This window comes from Eptesicus fuscus, chromosome 14, assembly GCF_027574615.1.
Source record: "Eptesicus fuscus isolate TK198812 chromosome 14, DD_ASM_mEF_20220401, whole genome shotgun sequence".
In the NCBI taxonomy this organism is placed as follows: Eukaryota; Metazoa; Chordata; class Mammalia; order Chiroptera; family Vespertilionidae; genus Eptesicus; species Eptesicus fuscus.
Genome location: NC_072486.1, coordinates 16,329,071 through 16,355,354, shown reverse-complemented (window position 1 = coordinate 16,355,354; position 26,284 = coordinate 16,329,071). Strand labels below are relative to the sequence as shown.

Here is a 26,284-nt window from a genome sequence, read left to right as displayed (position 1 = left end):
GCCATAACCCCTCCCCCGTTTGTAATCCTCACCCGAGGGTATTTTCCTATTGATTTTTAGAGAGAGAGAGAGGGAAAGAGAGAAAAAAATATCAATGTGAGAGAAACCCATCGATTGGTTGGCTCCTGAGTATGGCCCAGGCCGGGGAGGAGCCTGCAACCGAGGTTCGTGCCCTTGATCAGAATCAAACCCAGAACCCTTCAGTCTGCAGGCCAAAGCTCTATCCACTGAGCAAAACCGGCTAGGGCCCTGTAATACTTGAAGGGGCCCACTACACGTTATAAATTCTATTTTTTATTAAAAAAATGAATATTATAATAATGAATATATAATAATTAGGTGTATGCCAATGTAAGCATTAAATATAATTTTTAATTGTATTTTTTAATAGAGGAAGGAGCCCAAGAAGGCAAAGGTGCCCATGGCCCATGAAAGTCTTAATGCAGTGCTGGGACGAGTTTGTCATGTGGTGCATGGTATTTTGGCCAGAATGTAGAAAAGAAATAGATTTAAGGCTGCAGATGCAGGTTGGTCTCAGGGCAAGGAGAGACCAAATGACAGGCTGGGGATGTTCTTCAAACTTTGATTTACCTTCAGGGAATTTTGTGTTAACTTTTCCTCACAGGAGGACTCTAGGAAGAGAATTCTTGCAGGAAGGAAGAGGTTGGATTGGGTGTAGTAATAGGGTGATTAATTAAGGGCCCATATGCCTTTGTTCAGATGAGGGTTAAAGTAGGAAGAGACAGAGATGCATATTACTATCATTCAGGTATATATTTACCCATGCATTTTAGATCATATACAGAAAAGCTGCCTTTTCCTGAAAGAAAACTCCCAAAGTCCTAATTACATATTTGCATTTCCTCTCCTTATAAGATCCATGAGAGGAGGGACATTCATGGTGGAGATGATCAAGATAATCAAGAGAGTTAGACTCTTGTAAAAGTGTTAAACTGTTATAACTCGAAGTAGATCTTGACTAAGACATCCTAACTTTGAAGCAAACGCCCAAAGCCTCAGCATGTGACAAGTGCCTTCCAATAGATTGATGGTTCAGTTATCTACAGATCAAAACAGAAGTTAACAATATATACATTAATTATAAGCTATTATAAAGTTAATTTTAAATGATTCTTTATATATTTCTAAATTGGAACATCTCTGCCTACCCATGCATGGTCTATAACTAAATATATGTTTATAATCATAACTCTGGTTTATATGTAGCGTTAACTCCTATATGGAGAAATGTATAATGGCATTAAACCAGATGATATGTATTGTGTTTTATACATGTTAGCATTCTCAGTAATTTATACACTTAGGATGTACCAAGTAGGATACATCCTAAGCTAGAAATACAAGATGAGTATGACTATAATGGCATAGAGTGGGGGTAGGGGAACACCTAACCTAACAGGAAGTTTAAAGTAAGGCCTCATTAGGGACAGGTGATGTTTGCATCAAGTCTTGAAAAAGTAAATACTAGCCAAGTAGATCAAAGCAGAAGGGCATGCATGTACATTTTTTAAATTATAGGAATTTGACTCGTATTTAAAAGACTCTGTTAATCTTTTGGAGTATCAGTTTCTTTACCCAAGGCATGTGATGGTCATCTTTGCATCACTGTTCAGTTGTGTTTGTTTTCATGTTAAAAATAAAAGAAACATAAAAAGCATCTCAAAGGTTATGCTGTTGAAAAGAGGAAATAGTCATTGATAGTTAATAATTATCTGTGTTTTAGAGATTGTCTTTTTTGGAGACAGAGGAACAGACTAAAAGAATCGTCCAGATTCTGGTTCTTTGATTTGATAACTTGAGAAGTATGAAAATGATAACATTGTTAAATCACTGAGATTATATTTAATACTCTCTAAACGAAACTAATGATTTTTATAGTATTGAGATTATATCAGACAACCTACAAAAAATTCATCACCCTGTATCATGATAAGAAGAGTGAAAGGTGTCAAAATCGAGCCCTTTAATTGGTCATTTTTAGCATCTCATAGACTTCATTAGCAATATTACTGAAATTAATCAAGACAGAATTTTCAGAATCAAGCTGAAAATTCTGGCAGTGGAAAGCGGTTGAACTGTTCTCCCACTTGGTGTTGCAACAATTCTGGGGCTGCATTTAAAACGTTGGTATCAAAATAGGAAATGAGTCCAAGTCGACGTTCCTCTTGTTCCTCTTGAGGGTAAAGGTCTGTTTCTTTCAATCAGTTCAAACTGACAGGCCTCCTGCCATCACCTCCTCCTTAGCCCGGCAGGCAGGCCCTGGCTGTCAGTGTGAAAACATCTGTTGAATGGATTTATTGGCTAGATCTTGTTTTTTCTCTCTCCCTTTCTCTGTGTTATTTTTCGCTTTTGCCTTCACACCGTTTATTATGTTGCTGACCTGATGAACTTAATTTGTTGACATGTCGCTCTCAGTGTCTCCCTCAATGCTGATCTCACATTTCTTTCTACTGTGCTTTCGTCTTGGCAGCAGCCCTTCCTGGAACCCCAGCACACACGTGCGCGCCAAGCTCCGCTGGCTGCGGTTGGCATGGATGGATTAGAGAAACATCCTCTTGTCTCCAGGACTCTCTCCTCCCCGGCTGCCTCCATGTTACCCCACCCAGCAGTGGACCGCCCGCTCCAGCCTGGCTCTGCAACTGGTAGGAATCCCCAAAGACTCTCCCTAATAGGCAGGCTAAATGCACCGTTCTTGTAGGATTAACCGATTTAAATGCTCTGAATAACTCCAACAGCAGAACGCTCCATTTTAACCCAAAGCAACCTACGTTTTATGAGGTTATATTGGCTGCAAGACAAACAGCACATCTGATAAATCTTGGGCTTAGTATTAATAGCCTCATAAATTGTTATCATTCAAGGGCCTGGAAAACACATCAACAGGTGCATGGGTCCCTTTTGGAAACAAAAATCCCTACAACTTTTTTTTTTTTTAGCCGTGTTCCGCAATCTCTTCCTACTAGCAGTGCTGGCCACTGGGAAATTTATGATGCTCGGTTACATTGGAATCCTGAAGAGTGTCCCTCTCTCCGTTGTTTTTCTTGTCCTTTTGTTTTACTGTCTTCTTCTGACTTCCCATGCAAGTGCCTCATGGAAGACCAAGGTGCCAAGCAAACCAAACTTAATTCCATATAATTAGTTCCACTTCCATTTATTATGGCACCACCGGTTGGGCTGTTCAACCAACCTATTCCTTTGCCTACAGCTGTGTTTAATATTTCAGCATCTGGCTACAGAGGAAAACAAACCAGATAGTTCCAATGTCAGAGGAAGGTCAAGTCTAGAACACATAGAAAAAAAGGGGTGCTGTTCCCTCAAAAAGGAACTGTGCTGTATTCCTTTCTATTCCTTCGACCCTGTTCTTGCTCCAGATTCTCAAACTGGCTGTTCAAGGGAAAGCTATTGCAGCCTAAGGAACTCATACATTAGATGCAGCTCGGGGAGAATTCATAGGGACCTCCCCCAGAGGGGCTCATAGGTTATCTGACTTATTTTTTAATCAATTTGGAGGATTCAGAGTTTCTTTGTGTGGCTTCTGTGACCTCAGGCAACCCTTTGTGCTTAGAAAAGTTAAAATACCTTTTATGAAATGACATTCCAAAGCCTTCGTATCTTTTTTTTTTTTAATTTAAAAATCAATGAATGAAAAGGGCAAGTTATTTAACTTTGACAGACATCTTTAAAAAGTATGTATGAGAGCTACTTTTTATAATGTTTTACCACAAGCCAACATTTTATACTAGGAGCTACAGGCTGGGTATATTTGGATATATTTCTTTTACCACATTAGCCACTGCCTCTGATCCCTTTATTTCTTGGAGCAGAGCAGTCCTGTCCCAGTCTCCCAGACGACCCAGGGCTGCAGCCCGGTACGAGCAGAAGCCACTCGGATCACTCATGCCTGGTTCTATCGCTGGTCTTCAGAGAGTTTTTGTTCAAAGCCAAATACATGATGCAGAGGAATGCTTTTGAGCATAGTCTTTAAGAATTACTTACTTCTCAATTCTTTTCCCTGAAAGTGGTTATTATTCAGGCTTAAGCTTACAGAGAACACAAAGTCACAACCATCCTATCATCATGCCAATTCCATTCACTCCACATAACCTCCTTATTTTAAAAGTGAGCTTAACTGTACATTTTTGTGGCGCTCTTCCCACGTAGGCTGCTGTCTACTATTACAAGTCTACTGATAGAGGTTTTTTTCTTGGCTAAGAGGAGCAGCCCTTTTCTGATATGCTTTGGTTCCCTTTACTTTTACTTGTCTCTTCAATATGAGTGAAGCAAAAATCTCTGAATATTAGAATAATCGCAGAAGTTTGAGAAAACAGTGTTGCCAAATGGACAGCTCTGTAGGCCTTAGGACAGTCCAGGTGAAAGGGTGTATTGCAAACCTTGTAATATAACTGTCTTAAGCAGAACCTAATCATTCAGTCTAAATACTGGTCATTTCAGATGATTATTCTCTTTTTCTTAATGTCAGCATCCTAGCATTTATCAGAGTTTATATTCTAAACACAAGCAGGGAGATGAATTTAAGATTATTTTAATACTTAATGGACTTGAGAAGGCATATTTTTGGGCTAAATAAGAAATTTCATAAATTTATGTTTTAAAAACACAGGAATTTATACTTAATAGGCATTCAATAAATTTTAGTTGAATCAGCAAATTATTTGTATAGCAAATATAACACATGGATATAGATATAGTCATAAACACATGAATTTACTAAGTCAAATCTAAAAACTGTGAAAGTAAAATTTACTTTGAATTTATTGTTCTGGTTAAAGAATAGTTAAGTGATTTCAAGGTTATATAATTTAATAGATAAAACCCTGCTTATTATCTTAATTGACCTTAAAAAATGTCACAGCCTTAACAGTTGAATTTTTAAAATACAAAGGCTCAATAATGTTTTAAACCATGCAAAGTATATAATTTATATATTCTCTGTGTACTAGCCCCTCCACTGTCATAGGGATTAAAAGCACGTATATAGTTGGTAACTTTCGTTTAGTAGTTTTCCAAATCCAGAGGAAATGAAATGCACAATTTTCACTTTACTCTCCTCCACATATTGTCTGGCTTTCATCCAAACTTAAATTTCCCCTGTAGCCTTCATACTCTTATAATCCACATGATCTCAAAATTCATTTTAGTGTTTCTAATGATCTTCATTTTGGAGAACTCTCAAGGCTTTCATTTGTAGTATGTTTGTAAACAAATATTTTTAAGCATTAAACTCCTTTATTTTGACACTTTAATATCTACTTGTACCTTAAAAAATCAAAAGTGACATTCAGTTATGTTCCTTGGGAATATTTAGTGGTTTTATTTTTAGAAGAAAGTGATACAATCTCACACACTCAAGTTGTTCCACCAAAAAGTGAGGAAGAGCCCTAACCATTTTTGCTCAGTGGATAGAGCATCTGCCTGCAGACTGAAAGGTCCTGGGTTTGATTCCAGTCAAGGACTTGTACCTTGGTTGCGGGCACATCCCAGTGGGAGTTGTGCAGGAGGCATCTGATCGATGTTTCTCTCTCATCGATGTTTCTAACTCTCTATCCCTCTCTCTTCCTTTCTGTAAAAAATCAATACAATATATTTTTTTAAAAAGTGAGGAAGAGAAAACAAATGTGTTTAAAGGTATTTGCTTAAATCCATCCTGTAAAAATCTATACTTTTTGATACGACTAAAAAGATATTTAATACTAAACTCACATAATTTTCAAGGCACACCATTCAAGCCTTCACCCTTTATGTGGATTTCCAGCAGCCAATTGTAGTAGCCACACCGGCCCCTTTTTATGAAGAACAAAGCAATGTTCCAGGGGGAAAATGTCTGAGTTCAGTCCGCTGTTGAAAGATGAAGTCTCCGGTTCATTTCTTATGAGGACGTGACTGGACCAAGAAGCAGAGACAGAGCGGTAGCTTCCACCTGGTGGCCCTCGGATCCTGGGTGAAGAGATTTCTAGGAGGCACAGGAAGAGCAGCTGCTGTGCTGACAGTGAAGGATGTGTGTTGTAGTGTCAGGTTGCCGCATATTCAAGTGGATTTTATGTTGTATTTGAACCTGCGTAATAATACGCAATTTAAGAGGTGCTCTTTTCATTCTGTTTAAAGCCAAGGCATGGCGTTTTTATGTGATCTGATAACTAAGGTAGTGGTCGGAGAACTGCGGCTCACGAGCCACATGCGGCTCTTTGGCCCCTTGAGTGTGGCTCTTCCACAAAATACCACGGCCTGGGCGAGTCTATTTTGAAGAAGTGGCGTTAGAAGAAGTTTAAGTTTAAAAAACCTGGCTCTCAAAAGAAATTTCAATCGTTGTACTGTTGATATTTGGCTCTGTTGACTAATGAGTTTGCCGACCCCTGACTAAGGGAAAGGCAGAGTATTCTATCTTAGCCATCTCTTCTATTCAGCGATTCCTAACAGAGATGAGGCTCGGCCATCGCTTCACAGCAGGGCAGTCGATGATGTCACTGTGCTTGTTCATACCAAATGGGACTCATTGAAACAAGAATTTAATGGCACATAAACTTGATTGACTTTATCTTCCCTACCACCCAGTACAACTTAAAGCCTTCTTTACCCCAACACTAGGTTACTTTACGTAATCTGTGAGTAAATTATTTCCTTGTAATGTTATCTCTTTAGTCAGAGTCTAATGCACAACAGAATCATGGTGCTCAGCTAAACCAACTTCTGTGAAAGCTAGTAAGGTACTTTGAATACTTACCTTGTTTAATAAAACTAAAATCCAGAGAAAGCACCAAGTCCAAAATATGGGTCAGAAAGTTTTGAGGGTGTTTTCTTTTTTGTAGAAAATAAACTAATAGGGTTTAAAATGCAGGTAAATACTTTATGTTAAGACTCTTGTGTATTTCCACAAATCCTAATTTTAACTCATCCCATTGATCATGAGAGAGATGGATCCACTGGTTTATGTTGCAAGTGGTAACCCATGGGGTAGAAAGGGTCAAAGAAAAGTAGAATTCCATATGAATCCCAAAGAGAAGAGCAGGATTGCTTCTCACCCTATAAGTCTTTGTTTCTGAAAAGAAAAAAAGAAAAAGAAAAAGAATGGAGATGAAGGATGAGGTTAAAGTCTCACCTTGCAGTCTACCTGTTAACACCTCATTGCTACATCATTAAGATGAATAAGTGCAGGTATAGGTTTCCAGACTTTATTTATTTCTCCTTAAATTCAAATATCTTTCCAAGAGCTCCTGGACTTTGTGTTATAATCTCCAGATACTTGGCAATAACTTCCAGGTACTATAACCTGTTTCATAATTTTTGTTGGCAGTGGTTTATAGAGAAAATATTAAAAGAGGAGCAGTTACTATCGAGGTGAAGTTAGATATGTCAAGAGATGAAATAGTAAAAAAAATAAGCAACGTAATTATTTGAATCTCTACTACTGAAGAATATGTTTTTAAAATGAGCGAGATACTATATTTTTCATTTTTGTGTATCACTAATATATTTTTTACTTTGTGTATTATGAAACTGTGGTTGAAAATATGTTAAATCATTTTTGTTATGTAATAGCAACTCATAAATACTTGATATATCTGAATTGTGAAGACATGTCCTTTATATCTTTATATTTTGGATTTTTTTTTCTATGATTGCCCGCTTTCCTTTCTGCCTTCTTTCATGTCTTCATTTGGACTTTATTTAAAAATATTCATTCACTTCCTTTAGTGCAAAGTGTCACATAAAGGTGAGCACAATAAATGCCCATTTTAGAGATACTTGCCAATAGGATGATAAGATATAAAATAAAAGGTATTATGCTAAAGAAGGCTACAAGACCTCCAGCAATCCAAGGAGATCTACTAGTTAGGTTCATCAAGGAAGGCTTCATAAGGGAGATATCTGACCTAGTTCTTGCATCTATTCATTTATAGGATGGGACAAAAGTAGGTTTATAGTTGTTCCTACGGAAAATAAATGCAATAATTAATAAAATAATATGAGTAAACTCTGTGTTTCTCATACTCACTACTTTTGCTCCTCTGTATGTATATTTTTTATTTATTCATTAAAAATACTTTTGAGAACCTACTATATCCCAAGCATGTTTATAGAAACTAAGAGTTCAGAGGTTAAACAATACAACTCTAGTCTGTGCTTTCATAGATTATATCAGATGAAGAAATGGATAATTTACAAATTACACACCAATTAAATAATGTGATAAATGCTCTGAAAACCTAGAAGATGCTGTGAGTGCATGTGGTAGGAGACCTAATTTAGAGATCTCAGGGAATGCTTTGTTGAGGAAGTGACATTAAAACAGCCTTGAAGAATGAATAGGAATTGGCCAAAGGAAGGCTGGAAGGAAGAATTTTGGCATAGATGGAACAGCATGTATGAAGAATGCAAGGCTGGTATGATTATGATCCTTTTGTGAAATGGAAGGTAGGCCTTTGTGGGAGAAGTAAGAGATCAGGAGAGGGAGGTGTGTGCTATGAAGCTGGAGAGAAGGGGAGGGGCCTATCTATAGGCTGACCTTGAGAAAAGGTAATCCCATCAGCTGTTGTTGTGTGGCAGATGGAATAGAGTGAAAGTCAGGTAACCTATTACAGGGCTATCTCAGGAGTTCAGATTAGAGGTAATAAATAGCACCTTGGATTGATTGTATATGGTTTTGGCATTGGAAATAAGTAATTCAAGACATAGTTTGGAGGGAAAATACACACTACATGTTGTTTCATTGGATAAGGAGTGTCAAGAGGACACTGAGATTCCTTGCATGAACAGTGGTGGATCATGATGTCCTTTCCCGAAATGAGGAAAAGGTGTGAGGTTTAAGATCATGAACCCAAAGCTGAGACATCTAAATGGAGACTGTGAATGGGTAATTGAATAGACAACTGTGCAAGTGTACTGCTAAGAGAAGAGATCAGTACTGAGGCTGACAATGTGAAAGGCTCAGGGGTCTAGAGATAGATTTTGAGGCTATTTGAGTGTTAAGAATGAATATTATATATACTTAGACGTAATTATTACCACATGGTTTCAGAATATATATATCATTCTTCTGCATGATTTTAGTATACTCAGGAACGTATATTTTCCATTCTTGAGTAATATTTTTCTAGTATGATACTTAAGTCAAAGGGGGAATAAAATTAATTAATTAATTAAGCTTACTTTATAACACAAATAGTTGGTACTTAACTGTTTTTGAATATATACTTGCTTTTGCTTTTTAATATCTTAACATGGATTCTTCTGCCCTCGCTTCATTCCCCAGAGAATGTATTTTGATGTTAATTTATTGGAATATTGGTTAAATAATTTCTTATGCCAGGCAATTTTGTAAGTAACATGTGTTCTCCCCCCAAGGAATTGGATTAAGGGTGTAAATCTTTTCAAAATTAACCAGTTATAATTATAATGTAATTTGTTACTTTAATAAGTCCTATTTTATGTATTTTAGTAGTTCATTTCATCAAGTGTTTATAAAATCTTTCCCAGCATAGGGTCTAACTGAAATATGAAATATGTTAACTCATGGTTAAAAGCAGATTTTATTCATTAAGTATCTCTTTAATTTTTACTAAAGGGATTGCAATTGACTTATTTTTTTTAAAGAAATACTTCAATTGTCTCACAATATTATAAGATCTACAATACCCATATTGCTTACAGATTGGCCTAAATTATGAGAAAAGCACAGTAAGCAAAGGAGAAACTCTTCCTGTACAACTTTGAAGAGTTGCTAAGCAGAACAGGCAAGCAGTTGGAAAATCTCCCAATTTATTACAAAGATGTAACCTGATCTAAAATGAGGCTAGAATTACTCATGAAATAAATTCGCAATTTAAAGTCAGCTCATTTTGTGGCTTTAGTGATAAAATGTAAACCTCTGCTAAATTGAATTAACTGTCAAAAATACTTCATAATGATTTAAGATCCCAGTAAAATTTGTTTTTGTTTTGTTTTTAGTCTAAAGTTTTAAAATATTTAAAAAAAATATTACCACCTTCATGTACTTTACAGACTTACTAAGCTAGGGTCTGAGTGCTGATTAATCCAGGGGTTGATTTTTTGCTTATATGTCCAGATACACAGGACTAAATACCTCTTACGTGCTCCTGGGAATTGATGGATATGTATTATTTCTCTATTAGTAAATTTATTTGAAAAAGAATGCCTTTCTGAGTAATCATATTGTCATATAACTATGCATCATTACTCAGTCTTGTGCTGTGTGTTCTTTGTCCGGTAGGAATTGCCTATGACCCTCTGATGCTGAAACACCAGTGCATTTGTGGCAATTCCACCACCCACCCTGAGCACGCTGGACGGATACAGAGCATCTGGTCACGGCTGCAAGAAACTGGGCTGCTAAATAAATGTGAGGTAATCCTGAATTGGCCACACTCTTTTACTTACTTAAATAAATCAAGTAAAGAGGCCAGTATTCATTTGGGTAGCAGTAGAAAAATGTTAACTCTGTAGCACCAACACAATGATTGATGAACCATCATCCATCGGCACTAGTAGCATAGAACTGATGACCTGACTGGCTTGGGCACACAGTAGGTACTCAGTCAGTATTGATGGACTGAGCAGCTGCCTAATGTGTGTGCTATCATTGCAGCATTTGTTTTGTAGACACGCTAGCATTCCTATTTCTAGATAGGTATCATTTCTTGAGTTAACTGAGAAACTCTTCACAAACTCTTAAGTGCTAAGTAGTTGTTATTTTGTGTTATAAGCTCTACTGAACTCAGATATATGTCAGTTTTGTCTCATGGAAATGCATATGTTTAGAAGATTAACTGTCCTCTTACCAAGAAGAGTCACTTTTTTTTTTTACAGATGTGTCTGTTGTTTTTATATTTCTATGGTACAGGCTTGAATACTTTTATCAATATTTCTTTAGACTCATTTCTATAGGTTCCTGATGAGTCCCATTTTTTATTTAGAAAAACTGTTTATTTAGGCTTTTAAAGATTAAAAGTAAAAATGATGAACAATTCAAAAAGGCTCCCATTTTTAAGAAGAAATTAAATGGATAATATTTTTATTATAGTTATGTCATGAGGAAACTGATATATTGAAACCATATTAACGTCACTATACTGTGATTAAGGAGCAATCTTTTTTTTTTTTTTTTTTACTATTTTTGAGTTAATTAGTTTTTGGCAACCCAAAATGAAGTCAAGAAAATTCTTATTCGAAGCCAATTTAGTTTTAAGTGAAACTCTAGAATATTTCAGTTGAAATAGAAATGCCAAAGTGGACGGGAAGTCTTTCAGAGTCAGCTGCACTGGCCTACGTTTGATAGCATGGGTTTCGTCCATCTGATCATCTTCTCTGCAAAATAGTGAAAATAACCAACTTTCGAAGGTGCACTGATTCGTTCAATGCATTCATTTATAATGATAAATTATTTTCCTTATTCATTTTCTCTTTTGAAGATGAATAATCTATCTCATCTTACAGGGGAACTAAACAGTTATATTCTGTACCTCAAATCCTAGATAACGTCCCTGGGTCATTGAGCAGCTGGGACTGAGAATGAGTACTCCAGAGCAGTGGTACAGATTTAGTTTCACAAGTTGTATTATATGTTTATAGTAGAATTGTCAAATGTTTTTAGAATTTAACGTTCTGCTTTTGACGAAATGTATCCGTTATCTCAAAACCCCAAAGTGAAGGAATTTGAACGAGATTTCTCTCATTCTTTCCTGAGTGAAAGTATATTAGTCATCTTTTGCTGGTAGCATCCATATTATATGGCAGAAGCCTTTCATACCCTTTACTAAATTTTATTTTTTTATTTTACCTTTTGTTCATCCTCATTCAAGGATATTTTTCCATTGATTTTTGAGAGAGAGCAGAAGAGAGGGCGGAGGAGGAGAGAGAGAAATGAAACCTTGATGTGAGAGAGACACACCAATTGGTTGCCTCTCGCACTCACCTGGACTGGGCCTGGCATCAAACCTGCAACCCAGGTATGTGCCCTGGACTGGAATCAAACCTCTGACCCTTCAGTGCTTGGGCTGATGCTCTAACCACTGAGAATCACAGCCAGAGCTCTTTGGTAAATTTTAGAGTTAGTGTTAAGGTTGCCATGGTATTGACAATACAGTTTGGAGGCCAAACCACTCTCTTGTCTGCACAATCCCATCTGGAGCCCATAAACCAGCAAGGGACTCATTTGCAGTGGACTGGTCTTAATGGACATTTATTCACGTAAACATTCTTGTCTCACTTTAAAAATATATATATTTTATAGATTTTTTTAGAGAGAGAGGAAGGGAGAGGGATAGAAAGAAACACCCATGAGAGAGAAACATTATTGATCAGCTGCCTCCTGCCTGCCCCCCACAGGGGATTGAGCACGCAACTCGGGCATGTGCCCTGACCGGGAATGGAACCAGTGGCCTCTTGGCTGAACTACACTAGCCGGGCTCACTTCACATCTACTGTAAATGTTTCCCAGCGTGGCAATCTTTCTGTGCTGTGCCCAGGGAAGGCATTGCCATTTGCATCTTTTCACTTTCAAGTCTTTGTTATACCGTGGAGCCTTTCCCTGGCCACTCCAAATTAGCAGTGGCTCATCACAGCACTCAATGGGTTGTTAAGATTGTGGTGTTTCTTACATCTCATAACTGAAGGAACACTGTTTATAAACGGAGCAAAGTACAGAAATGTATAGTCCACTGTCTTCAAATCTGTCTGTTACCATCCATTTCTGCCCAGTCTTCCTTTTCATTTCCTCATACATCACATTATTTTAGTCGTGTATTATTGGAAACCACGAAAGTTCATTCATAGGACACATGGACTGATGTGAGAGCAGACCCAGATGAAATGTCAGAGGCACTGTGGGGCTGACGAGGATATATGAGTGAGTCTAGTCCCAGACCAGTAAACTAGGTAAGAGTATCTCCGGCAAACAAGCACACAATTAATAAGTAGTGCACTTGAAAGCCCAGATCAGAAGAGTTGATCTTAATGAAGACCAAGCACAAAAGGCTGATCCAAAACTTCCCAATAATGTTAACATAATGCTTCACTAGGTGTCTGCTTTCTTAAGGGATGAAATTGTTGCCCATATGTGTTTATTTTCTCCTCTATTACCAAAATCAGTGACTTTATGCTGACCTAATCCAAAATATAAAATAGAATTTCTAAAATCATTAGAAAACAATTTAAGGCATCTAGGATGCAATATCCCTTTGCCTCTGTATGAATGATTTTAAAATATAAAGTGGAATTTTGGGAAATGATCATTAGCTAAACAAATGTTATCTTTTTCTATAGATTTTAATGTTCTAGATAAAAAACATACTACCAAAAGGTATAAAACATAGAACCAAAAGAAACATGATTTAATGTTTCTTCTTGATTGTTTCTATCAGAAGAGCAGGGTTGAGGAAATGAAATAAAAAGGGAACATACAGAGATTGTTGCAAACCAGTTTAGCCCACTCAGAAATAGCAGAATCTATTTCCTTAGCCCGTAATCTCCCCAGGAAGCACAACTGATACATGTCCATTGTGAATTTTATTATAACGTTTTTTATTTGACACATTAATTATAATATACACACTTAATAATATATTTTTAAACCCTCCCCAAGGATTCTAACCTTTCTTTCTCAAGCCACATTATTTTGAAAATTTCAGTGCTGTCGGGGGGGAAAATAAACCCCAAAACATACAACAAACCTTTCAACAATTCACCACAACTCATTACAGTCAGATGCCAAAAAGCCAGGAGAAAAGCACACCATAAATGACAAGTGGTTGGGTACATGGGGATGCAATATCTGATTGAAAAGGCAAGAAGGTTCTTATGCTAACGAGCTTCCTGGCTCGTGTTAATGAGCTTTCCAAAGCAATCAAGGCCAATGATAGTACCTTTCAACTGAACTTGACTTTTTCAGTCCAACAGATGTAGTTAAGTTCCAGCTTGGATGTGAATGAACATTTACCTTGATGGCTCAAGGACTTAAGGAGAATCAGGTCTGCCTTTCTAAGTTGCCTAGAGTTAGCATCCAGCTCTGTTCCTTGGGTATCTTTACAGCCAGCTTTCCTGAGAAGGTAAACTTTGTGTGTCTCGGACTTCGGGGAATTTGAGTGCGAGCCATGGTGAATACATTATGGCTCTCTCTTGAGTGATGTGGACAAATTCCTCTCCTGGTTGTGAAAATAAGAAATCAACTCAATTGTTTTATTAGATTTTATAGAAAAGGATATGTTCAAATAAGGAATAACACATGCAAGTGGGCAATGTATTGTTTTCTAGTATCCAGATAGCAATCTGCCATCTTTGAACACAATTTTCCTGCCTTTGTCTGTATAGCTGCCCATAGTTAGGGATCAACCTGTGCTTTTTTTTTTTAAATAACATAATCAATGTGTGTATATATATATATATTTTTTTCATCTATATATTTTATATATATACAAATTATTTTTTTTAAATTTTTAAAATTATATATATATATTTTATTGTTGATAGTATTACATATATCTCTCATTTTCCCCCTTTACTCCCTTCTCTCATCCCCTAACCCTCTCCTCCCCCCCAGTTCTTCACTATCCTATTTCCCATGTCCATAGGCTACACATACAACTATATCAGTTCTCTGGTTTATCTCTTCTCATCCCACCATCCCCACATTGAGGTATGCCAGTCTGTTCCATGCCTCCATGCTTCTGGTCTTATTTTGTTGGTCAATTCATTTTGTTCTTTAGATCCATGTGCTTTAGAGAAGGAGTTGACAGAGGACTTATACCTGGCCAGCAAGCAGAAACCTGTGGCTAGGTAAATGATTCATTCATTGATTATAGTGGTGCTCAAAATGTTAGCATATATCAGAATGTTAGCATCCCCTAGAGGCTTGTTAAAACAGGGGTTTCAGCCCGAGTTTCAGATTTAATAGGAGTAGGGTTCAAGAATTTGTATTCCTAACATGTGTGTGGGTAATCCTGATACTGCTGATCTGGGCACCACACTTTGAAAACAGGGATATGTCCATTCAACAGTATCTATTAAGAATTTGCGTTTTCCAGGTTTATGGATTCAGAGCTGCAGATATAATACTGAGAAGAAGCATCCCCTGCCTTCAAGGAGGTTACCATCCGGTGGGATCACAAAAATAAATAGGTCATTAAACTCCCAAGGGGATTTATATCGCAGCAATTTTAAAGACTCGTTGATTGAGCTGGGGGAATCATAAAACGAGAAAGACTGTGGTCAGCAGCCTCCATAGTCTTAGCCTCGGAGAGAGAGGAAGAGATACTGTATATCAGAGTGCAATGGAGGAGGCAGTACGTCAGGCCTCATGTTGAAGATCTTTTTAAAAAAAAATATATTTTATTTATTTTTTACAGAGAGGAAGGGAGCGGGATAGAGAGTTAGAAACATGGATGAGAGAGAAACAGCGACCAGCTGCCTCCTGCACACCCCACACTGGGGATGTGCCCCCAACCAAGGCACATGCCCTTGACCAGAATCGAACCTGGGACCTTTCAGTCCGCAGGCCGACGCTCCATCCACTGAGCCAAACCGGTTCTGGCTCATGTTGAGGATCTTACCCTCCTTTATTCTATCTGTAGTCATGTTCCTTTGTCTGTTTAGATTACTGTTTCCCTGGGACAGAGTGCAAGGAGTCCCAGTTCTGCTGGCACACAGAGAAGAGCCAGCTTCCGTCAGTCAACGGAGTAGCCAGTTTTGCAATTCAACAATGATATGATAGAAAAGAGGGCAATTTGAAAACACTGGGAGGGCTCAATTGTTTCAAAACAATAGACTGGTCCACAAATCAAATTTATGTATTGTGTCATTTCATTTAGCAGTGTAGCAAATTAACCAAAATGGATGCCTCGAAGGTTATTGTTCAGCATTAGCGTTGACCTTAGTCCTGCCATCAATTATCTGTGTACTTTTGTCAAAACATTTAACCTTACTGATGAGGGTGCCAGGCAGAATACGGCCTGGGATCCCTTACAGCTGCAATGTTGTATGGAATTAGATGGCTAAGGAGTTCATTTAGAACATAACCCTTTCCTTGGTTAAGAGTAGACAACATTTGTAGGCTGTTTTAATAAACACACTGCTTTTAGTTTGTAAGCTGTAGTGTAAATTGGTCATGCTTGCTAGTCCTGATGAGCAGCCAGAGAAAACATTGGTCCTCATTGTGTTAAGTTACCGTGGTTCCATGGGTTAACTTGTTTCAGCATGACGTGGCACTGTTTTTGAAAAATTGAAGTGCTTCGTATTCCTCCACACCAGTACCATTGACTTTTTCCTCTGCCGAAGCATCCATACTTAGTTTAGTGATTTGGTTGGGAGCAAAATGCAAAACCAGCAGCTCTCTTGTCACCGTGAGAAAGAGATCTCAAGAGGACATGTGGTGCCCTCTTCAGGACCAAGCTCTTGGACAAGGTCGCCAGGTTTCTGACGTGTGTGTGTGTGTGTGTGTGTGTGTGTGTGCCCCTGAAGGAAAGAATGCACTCGTCTGTGTTTAGGAAATTGCGGAGATTGACCCATCATCTGTTAGAAATGCACTGGCAGTTGTTTTTCCAGAAGTGCTCATGACTCTCAGCCCCACCAAGCCACCCACAGACATTTGCTTGCTCTCACATTTGTTTTGAGAATAACAACATTTTATAATGCTTTTGTTGGATTGCACATTATGTGGACTCCACGTTGCCTCTTTGTGACTAGTATTGAGTAACTTTGCTTCGCTTAATTCCTAAGTAAAAAGCATAAGCAGCACACTGTGCTGCAATACTTAACTCTTATTTAAGCACCAACACCAAGTAATTACAAAACAATTCTGGGTCCCCAAACCAAGCACCTGCTGTCCCTCTAGAACTCCTCTACAGTTCCAGTGAGAAAAGGGGGAGCTGGTTCAGTGTAAAGTCTCCGGGTGCCCAAGAGCTCAGGGCTAGCATATCCAGCACATGTTCCTGCACACACACAGGTGATTTTCAAATGCCTTTTGCAAATCTGAATAAAGAAATACCATACCCTTTGGAGGAACATTTTGGAATGTGCAGGTTTTCTGACCTCAGTGCTACAGAGCGCTGACTCCTGCAAGTTCATGGAAATGCAATTAAACATTGTTTTATAGAGTAATCTAACTAGATGGCAGCACATAACAGCTTACTGTTTTGTTTAGTTTGCAAAAAAAAAAGTGTTTTTGTGTTTTAGCATCGAACACAGTGCAGTAAAAAACTCAAGCAGAGAGTCTTGTGAATTGTCTCTAAGGATGTAGCAAACTAGGGAAGCAGTACAAGCAATCTAGATGAGATGAGTAAACCAATGCGTATGTCATTATTCTGAAGGAGATTTGTACACCACAGCAGAGTGGACCCGGGCAGATAAATACCTTAAAAATGCTTGCGCAGCCTATAATAAGAATTAAGATAATTCAGAATTGTTTGTTTGGATTTTTATTTCTGCAAAAAAGGAAGAATAATATGGAAAACGACCAATCAAAGGAAAGAAGACACACTGCCCTTCAGAATCCATCTGGAAAGTGATACGGGATTTTTAGAGCACGTTGGCCCATACACTGAAGGGTCCTGGTTCAGTTCCTGGTCAACATACCTGGGTTGCAAATTTAATCCAGGGCCAGGTCTGGGTCCCTGTGGGAGACAGCCAATTGATGTGTCTTTCTCACATGGATGTTTCTCTCTCCGCCCCCCCCCCCCCCCGCCGTCTCCCTCTGCTTGTCCTTCCCTCCCTCCCTTCCCCTTTTTGTAAAAATCAATGGAAAAAATATCCTCAGGCGAGGATTAACAACCAAAACAAACAAACAAAAAAAAACCCCGCAACTTATTTACCAAATATTTATTAAAAGCAAAGTTCTGTTTTTCAACCATCTGAAAATTGCAATGTTAAAGTAACAGAAAATGTTTTTTGTGACAATTTGCTTTATACATTATTATTATATAAAAAGCAGTACTTTAATATAAACCATTACAATGCTCATTTACAATGATGTTTAAAAAATAATTATAAATGTAGGAGATTCATTTGCTCAGTTGCATAAAATTTTTGAAAATTGAGCAGTTACACTTAGAGATAACTTTTTTAAAACTTTCTGATGAGCATAATGATTTGAAATGGGTGGGAATCAAATTTTAAAATATCAATATCTATATATCTATCTATCTATCTCTATATCTATATATCTATATATCTATATATCTATATATCTATATATCTATATATCTATATATATCTATATATATCTATATATATCTATATATCTATCTATCTATCTATATATATATATATATATATATATATATAAAGAGCCAGGGTTCGTAACGTCCAAAATGACTGGAGGGACGACTGAACGCCAGGCTGCGCGCAGCAGGCTCAGGTGGGCGGGGACTGGTGAGTGGGCTGAACTGCTGACCTCTCAGAGAGAGAAAGAGAGGCAGGGCTGATCAGCAGCTGCCCCAAGCTGCTGGCAAGACCTGGAGAGAGAGAGGCAAGGGCTGTTTGGTGTAAGGCAGGGTTCCTCAAATTTTTTAAACAGGGGGCCAGTTCACTGTCCCTCAGACCGTTGGAGGGCCGGACTATAGCTTAAAAAAAACTATGAACAAATTCCTATGCACACTGCACATATCTTATTTTGAGGTAAAAAAACAAAATGGCAAAAACACCCGCATGTGGCCCTCAGACCATAGTTTGAGGATGCCTGGTGTAAGGAGTAAGAAAGCGGTTCAATTTTTTAATGACCGGTTTGGCAGTATAGTGCATATGACTGGCTATCAGTCCATATATAGGGATTATGTATTTTTGTCTGCCAACAGCATCTCCTCCTCCTGAAAAAGGCTCCCCCCCCCCCCATTTAAACAATCCTATCCTATATAATCTATCTATACTAATAAAAGGGTAATATGGTTGACTGGCCATCTTCTGGATGTCCAGATTCCTTCTGGACAAAGCCATGGTGGTGGGGGAAGAGGCAGAGGCTGTTAGGGGCGATCAGGCTGGCAAAGGAGGGCAGTTGGGGGTGAGATCAGGCTGGCAGGGGCTTAGGGGCAATCAGGCTGGCAGGGGAGGGCAGTTGGGGGTGAGATCAAGCCAACAGGGGAAGGCAGTTAAGGGCGATCTGGCAGGCAGGCAGGTGAGCGGTTAGGAGCCAGTGGTTCCAGATTGTGAGAGGGATGTCTTACTGCCAGTTTAGGCCCGATCCCCATGCATAAATTTCATGCACCAGGCCACTAGTGTATATATAACATACACTTTTTAGCACTCAGACTTTTTACTGAATGGGATTTGTTGTTTTTCTGAAATGCTTTTGAAATTGCTCTATGTCCTGAAATATTTTTAAATAAATTGTAATGACTGAGCCTGGGCTGTGTGGCCTCAAGCACCAGAAGGTGTGGTTCAATTCCTGGTCAGGGCACATGCCCGGGTTGCAAACTCAATCCCTAGTAGGGGGCATGCAGGAGACAGCCCATTGATGCTGCTCCTCTCTCATCAATGTTTTATCTCTCTATCCCTCTCCCTCCCTCTCTCTCTAAAAATATCAATAAAAACATATTTTTTAAAAATGTAATGACTGAATCAAGCAGTGTTACAGGCAAGTAGAAGCCACTTGTCATTTTGAAGATCAGATAGATATTTTTTTCACCTCCCAAGCTTCTCCATGCCAACTGTTTAACTACTCTTTAGTCCCAAATGTTGGCCAGTCAGTACAGCATCACTATCTTGAGCTCACTTATGAACAGGAAGAAAGGACATCCAACATGTGGTTCTCCACCGAGGCTGCCCTTGAAAATCCATGAGGTGGCTCTAAGTACCTGAAGGCCCAGGCCGTACTCAAAGTTAAGAGCTTCTGCTTAACTTTGAGTATGGCCTGGGCCTTCAGGTACTTAGGAATCCATAGTTTTTCAACTTCTGCAGCTTATTCCAAATTTAAGCTTCAGGTACCCAGGAATCCATAGTTTTTCAACTTCTGCAGCTTATTCCAAATCACGGGTGATGTTAAAAATCACGGCCCCAAAATTGCAACTTAAGTTTATGAAGTTCCAACTTCATAAACTAACTGTAGTAGAGACAGACAAGTGAATGGAGCCAAATATTTGGAGATGGAGAGTAACCAAAGTTAGCATTTACCTGAGAAGCAACAGTGGCACTAACCCCAAGTTACACACATCAACATTTTTTTAATTGGGAAAATTGTCCATCAAAGGCTTAGAATATGAATTTAAAAATTACTCTTATTTTCAGTTATAATTAAATATATAAAAATGGACTTCAAAGAATGGAGTTTGTTTGAAAACTCTCATAGATCTCCTCCCTTGTCTCAACCATAGTAATCCATTTCAATTATTATATATGCTTGCCTAAGGCAAACCTGTAAATTAACATAAATAATATTTTATTGAGTTTTTATTGTGTTTAAGGTTATTTCACATAGAATTTTATTATTTTGGGCTAAAAGGGGGCTTTGAAAAAATTTGGACAGCCCTGGCCAGTGTGGCTCAGTTGGTTGGGTGTCTTCCCATGCACGAAAAGGTTGTGGGTTTGATTCCCTAACAGGGCACATGCCTGAGTTGTGGGCTGGATCCCCAGGAGGGGGCATGCAGGAGACAGCTGCTCTAATATTTCATTGTCTCTCCTCTCCCTTCCTCTCTAAAAATCAATTTAAAAAATTAAAACAAAAGAAATAATTTGGTCAAACCACCTTATGGTTATATATGAAGAAACAATGGTCCAGAGAGGTACCTCATAGCTGGCTATGAGCACATTAAGGACACATGAGAGTCAGTACCCAGAACTCAGGACGTTTGGCTTGCAATCCACTCTCTTTCCATGTGACCAACAAAAAGAACCAAAAGCCTGCTGGGCCACTTGCCTCCAGTTTTTAGTACCTTTTCTTTATAAGAAAACTCTGAGGAGAACAATTTATTAGATGCTGAAGAATCTATGGAAGGAGAGAATGCAGTTGGGGAGAGAGCATAGAACCTTCTTTTATGTTACATTGAAAGAAGCAGTTACTTGAAAACTCTAATAGGTACACCTGGGCATATGCATGCGACCAGGTTTTCTCATTGTTTAAGAGAGAAAGTGTATCAAGAATAATGACCAGGCCATGAACCAATTCATTAAGTGTTAAGTATGGAATTTGTAACAGTGGATAACTGTGACACAAGTCATTTATGATTTTTTAATTCTGTAAGTTGCAGCCCTGTGGATTTTTGTTGGAAAAAAAAAAAAAAAAACACCCATCTCCCTCTATTTAGGGACATTGGATGAAATATTTCCAGAAAACGGAATATTTCAGTGGAAATTCTTGCCTACTATGTCACCACTTTGAAAATGATTAAAGAAAATGGGGTCTCCCCCAGCAGAGGCAGGTACTTTTGACATTTTCTCTTCGTTTGGAACTGCCACAAAATGAGCCCTTTCATGTCCTCAATAATACCAAACCAATGCAATCCATCTGTTCTGCTAAATTATTTCTAGTTCCCTAACCAAAGGCACTGCTTTTTCATGCATTTTATCATGATTTTATGCCCTTTATTATATTTTACAAAAGGTTCTGATTCCTCCAGGGCCAATGAGAACTGATTAGGACACTGGCCTCCGTCCAGGCTTTGAACACAGGAGGGGAAGGAATAGAACTGTTTCCTTTTTTCCCTGCTCCTTGGCAGAAAAAAAAAATTAAAAAAGAATCTATACCGTGTGTGTGTGCTCTGTGTGTGGGTGGGTGTGGGCAGGCTGCATTTTATCCTGTCACAATATGACTTTGTAGATCATGTTCAGAACATTCCTTTTGTAATCAGGTTGCATTAAAGGGGTTTCTTTCAGAAAGACTGCTTCTTTAGGAAAGAACCGGGGTGTGTTGTGAGACTCAATGATATGGTCATTTTAAACTAGTCAGACTTCAAACCAGAATGCAGACTGGGGTTCGGAACTGAGCCGGCATCCCCAGGTGCGCAGCACAGGCGGGGCACTCCCTGCACATTCGTTCCTTCCCGAACAGGAGGGAAGGAACGGCCTAAGTGCTCGGCACAGAGAATGAAAACAGAATAATGAACACATCCCACATTGAGGGGGCTCTTGATTAAGAACATGAAAGAAGAGCTAGCTATAGGCTTGCTTTCCCAAGTCCCTAATAGCAAGGTAGTGAAGACCTGTATTTGGATCTCAAGTGAGATGTCAAGAAATACCCAAGTGAACGCCATCTCTCCAATGCATTGTGTTTCCAAATATACTCAGAATTCTCAAAGAAAACATTTTGGTCAGAATCATAGAGGACTTTAGATAGACATCCTGCAGACTAAATATCTCTGAGAACGGAAATCAGTATCTCCCTAAATTACGATTATCTGAGCACTTTACCCCATCTTATGACTCATTATGCCATTGACCTTTGACTCAAGAGAGCGTCATGAGAGAGAAATGAAGGGATAAAGGGTGCACAGGAAATAGAGAATATGGGAAGGGATTAAGTGAAAATATCTATATTTAAACCTAATAAATTACTCACAATAATACCAGAAAATGAAAACTGTTGGAGACCTCAATTTGAGAGGAAAAGTGAAGTTGACAAATCTAAGACAGCTGATAAAAGTGAGGCAAAATGGAAGTACTCCAGGGGACTGTGAGTAAGAGAGAAGGAAAGCTGTTGCCATTTCAGTATTTTCAGCTTAGTCATCCTTCAAGTTCCCATAGCAGTTCTCTGTGAGATATAAATCTCAAACCATGCTTTCTCCAGATCCTTTTTCCAGGTAGACATTTTTTATATTGCACTGTTTTCCCCCACCCCACAGCTTTCTGTAGGAACATGCATGTCCTGTGTGTGGGTCTTACTCTACAGCAGCCATAGAAGCAGAAGTGATGATTAAGAATAAGTATTCCTTATCTTTAGGGTAATTGTTGTCTAAAAGAAATATATTTTATAATAATAAAAAGGGCCAGTGTAAAATACTTCCTGGTAGTCAAAAGGAAGGAAAGAAGCGGGGGGGGGGGGGGAGTGAAATCAAAGCAGTAAAATGAACCGTGTTACATTTTAATAGTGACAAGTTACACTAGTGTGTAAGCCAGAAGGGAATACTCTTAGGATAAGTACATGTCAAATAGGCTGGCCAGTTGTTCTATCTGTACTGTTTGTTAGCTGATATCACTTAAGGGGATGATTGATACTCAGTTCAGCAGGTGTTCTCTTATGATTTCTCAGCACTTGAGTTACTGTTAATAATTGAATCATGTTAGCAGGTTATTTTTTCAAATGTGTGATTGGGAAAATGAGAAAGGAGTTGAGGCAAGAATGGACTATATGGCTGTAAATACACTGAGTGGCCAGATTATTATGATCTCTGAATATGCATAATAATCTGGCAACTCAGTGTATATCCTATATAATAAAAGGCTAATATGCAAATTGTCCCCTCGACCAGGAGTTCGACCAGCAGGCAGGCCAGCCAACCGCCCATGTCCCCTTCCCCTGGCCAGGCTGGCTGGACCCCACCCATGCACGAATTCTTGCATCGGGCCTCATATATATATATATATATATATATATATATATATATATATATACATATATATATATATATATATACACACACATATACACACACACATACATATATATACATACACACACACACACACACACACACACACACACAGAGTGGCCAGCTTATTATGCGTTCAGAGATCATAATAATCTGGCCACTCAGTGTATATGTGACTGGTTAATGAAAACATGAAGATATATTTCTTTTTAAAAAATATATATTTTATTGATTTTTTACAGAGAGGAAGTGAGAGGGATAGAGAGTTAGAAACAACAGTGAGAGAGAAACATTGATCAGCTGCCTCCTGCACACCCCCTACTGGGGATGTGCCTGCAACCAAGGTACATGCCCTTGACCGGAATTGAACCTGGGACCCTTGAGTCCGCAGGCCAACACTCTATCCACTGAGCCAAACCGGTTAGGGCTAAAGATATATTTCTTATTACTGGTATTTAATGTCATGCCATAGGCAGAAATTCAGTTTCAGGGCTGAAAAATATATTTTAGAAAAAGAAAAAAAATCAATGAAACTTTATGATATCAGTCAAAATGTTGGTCTGATTAACTGTAGAACTGACATTATTTAAGACAAAGATGATTCACTGTATGAGCGTATAAAATATCAGTGGCTATGGAATTCTTAGATTCATAGAAGTGAGAGCTGGAAGCCCTATTATTTCACGGTGTTCATTATTCTGCCAGATAGAACTAGTTCCTGCAGTCTGGTTTCCAGTCGTCTGCTCATTCCAATTTTAGATGACTCAGACCATGGATTTGCCACTATTTATCTTGGATTTTCCAGCAGCTGAAATCTCAGTTAAAATGTTTCTCTTTAATATTGACTTTGAACATTTGCTTCCTATTTTTCTCTCATGTCTTCTCATTCTATTGCTTTGGTTGTTCTGCTCTTCCATAAACATTTTCAAATTTAATGTTTATCATTAAGTCACAAATGTCAATAATGTGTTTATTTATTGATCAGGGCAATGGTTGATCAGATGGCCATCACACATTTGCCTTTGTCTTCAACATTACTTACCTGGTTTAATTTCAATTTTAATTATTGCCTACCTTGGAATAATTTATCTGAAACATATTTTTATTCCTCTAGAAATGTAAATTGGGTGTCAAAAAGGGGGAACTTCAATTCTGTGACAAAGAAACTTCCATAAGCATTTATTTGTTTAGCAAATAATGGCACAGTGTCAAGAAATTTCCATTTTCTATCACTCCTGTTACCCCGTGGGTCTCCCACCACCTCCCCTCCCTGTTACATGACTTATTTTCAGTGACAAGCACAGCTCTGCCCTCTACACAGTAAAACCCTAGGAAGTGTTAGTAAGTCCAGGCTTCCGGCTGCTCACACATCCACGGCTGCCACATCCCCGTAAATTAGGGAGGTTGAATATGGACATATCCTGGTCCTGAGGGAGGTGCTGTTGTCACCTGAGGTTTCTGTGTCACCTGGGACACGAAAGGACAGATTCTCTTCGAAGTTCACTGAACGCCATTCTCTTCTAATTCATTGCCTTATAAGTACCTTATTATGATACATACTTTAAGTGAAATATTAACACTATCTGGGTAATTTTAGGAAACACAGCAATTTTAAAAAGTTGGGCTAATTCATTTCATACACCAAATGATGTTTATTGGGCTCAGAGACATGCCAGCTGAGAATTGTGGCCGCAGATTGATTGACTGAGCTTTAACTTAACGTACAGTTTTGTCTGTGTCAAAGGACCATTCTTTCTTAGGTGAAGTGAAAGTCTCTGCCTAGCAGGTGTGTAGAAATATTGACTGGGTCAGACTATCTCTGGTTAAGCAGTGGTTATCGTTTTTCTTTCATTTCCATTCTGTCACAAACTAATGCTTTTATAAGGTACATTAAAAATGAAATACTACAAAAATGAAAATTGATTGAACGTCATACAAGATTCTATTAGATTCAACAGACATAAAGATATTCCATCAGTTTACTGTAAAAGTTTCTAAATGTTTACTTCGAATTCTGTATAGACCTCATCAGACCATAAACAGTTCCTGAACTGTTACTGATCCCATAGGTCACACATTGGTCTAGATCAGGTTGGGGAACATCTGGCCCGCGGGCCTTATCATTTGGTCTGGCCCTGCCAAGGCAACAACAGGCAAGGCTCAAAATTCAATAAATCTAGGAGTTTTGTTCATAGCAACATAACTTTATGATAAGTGAATCACATTAAGTGAATGATGTTATAAATATCCAAATGGCCTTTGGCAGAAAAAAAAAAGGTTCCCCACCGCTGTCTAGATGAACACTACTATGAGGTGCACGCATATGAAGTGATCAGCATATTTGTTATAAACAAATATACTGAAATGTATTGGTCTTACTTAAGTCCTTTAAGAAACATTAAGGAATTTGTTTCAACACATATTTTAGGTGAATGTAAAACAGGATGTTGATTAATTTACTTCTCAGCTAAACAACAGACCCTCTTTGTTTTTTAAGCTGATACTTTTACAAAGAAATTAGCTATTAATTTCATTGTTATAGATTCTTTTTATGCCAAAGAAGAATACGCTTTATGTCAGTTGCCCATTTAGGCATAAGCAGTCCATCGGTTCTGAACGTTGCCTACTCTCATTTTTCAAATATTATTATGGTACTTTACTAAGCAAATCAGTGTCACATTCCTTCATGATGAAACTCAGCCCATTATTAATCATCTTAAATGTGA

The 26,284-nt window shown here is 38.3% G+C and overlaps 1 protein-coding gene across 1 annotated transcript in view; it reads left to right on the top strand.

Moving 5' to 3' along the window:
• Positions 1-26,284, top strand: part of HDAC9 (histone deacetylase 9) — a 379,234-nt gene that overhangs the window by 124,191 nt on the left and 228,759 nt on the right. The window contains exons 11-12 of the mRNA XM_008148368.3: positions 2,495-2,663; positions 10,268-10,401. Coding sequence (XP_008146590.2) covers positions 2,495-2,663; positions 10,268-10,401 — 303 coding nt within the window. The remainder of the gene's footprint in view (positions 1-2,494; positions 2,664-10,267; positions 10,402-26,284) is intronic.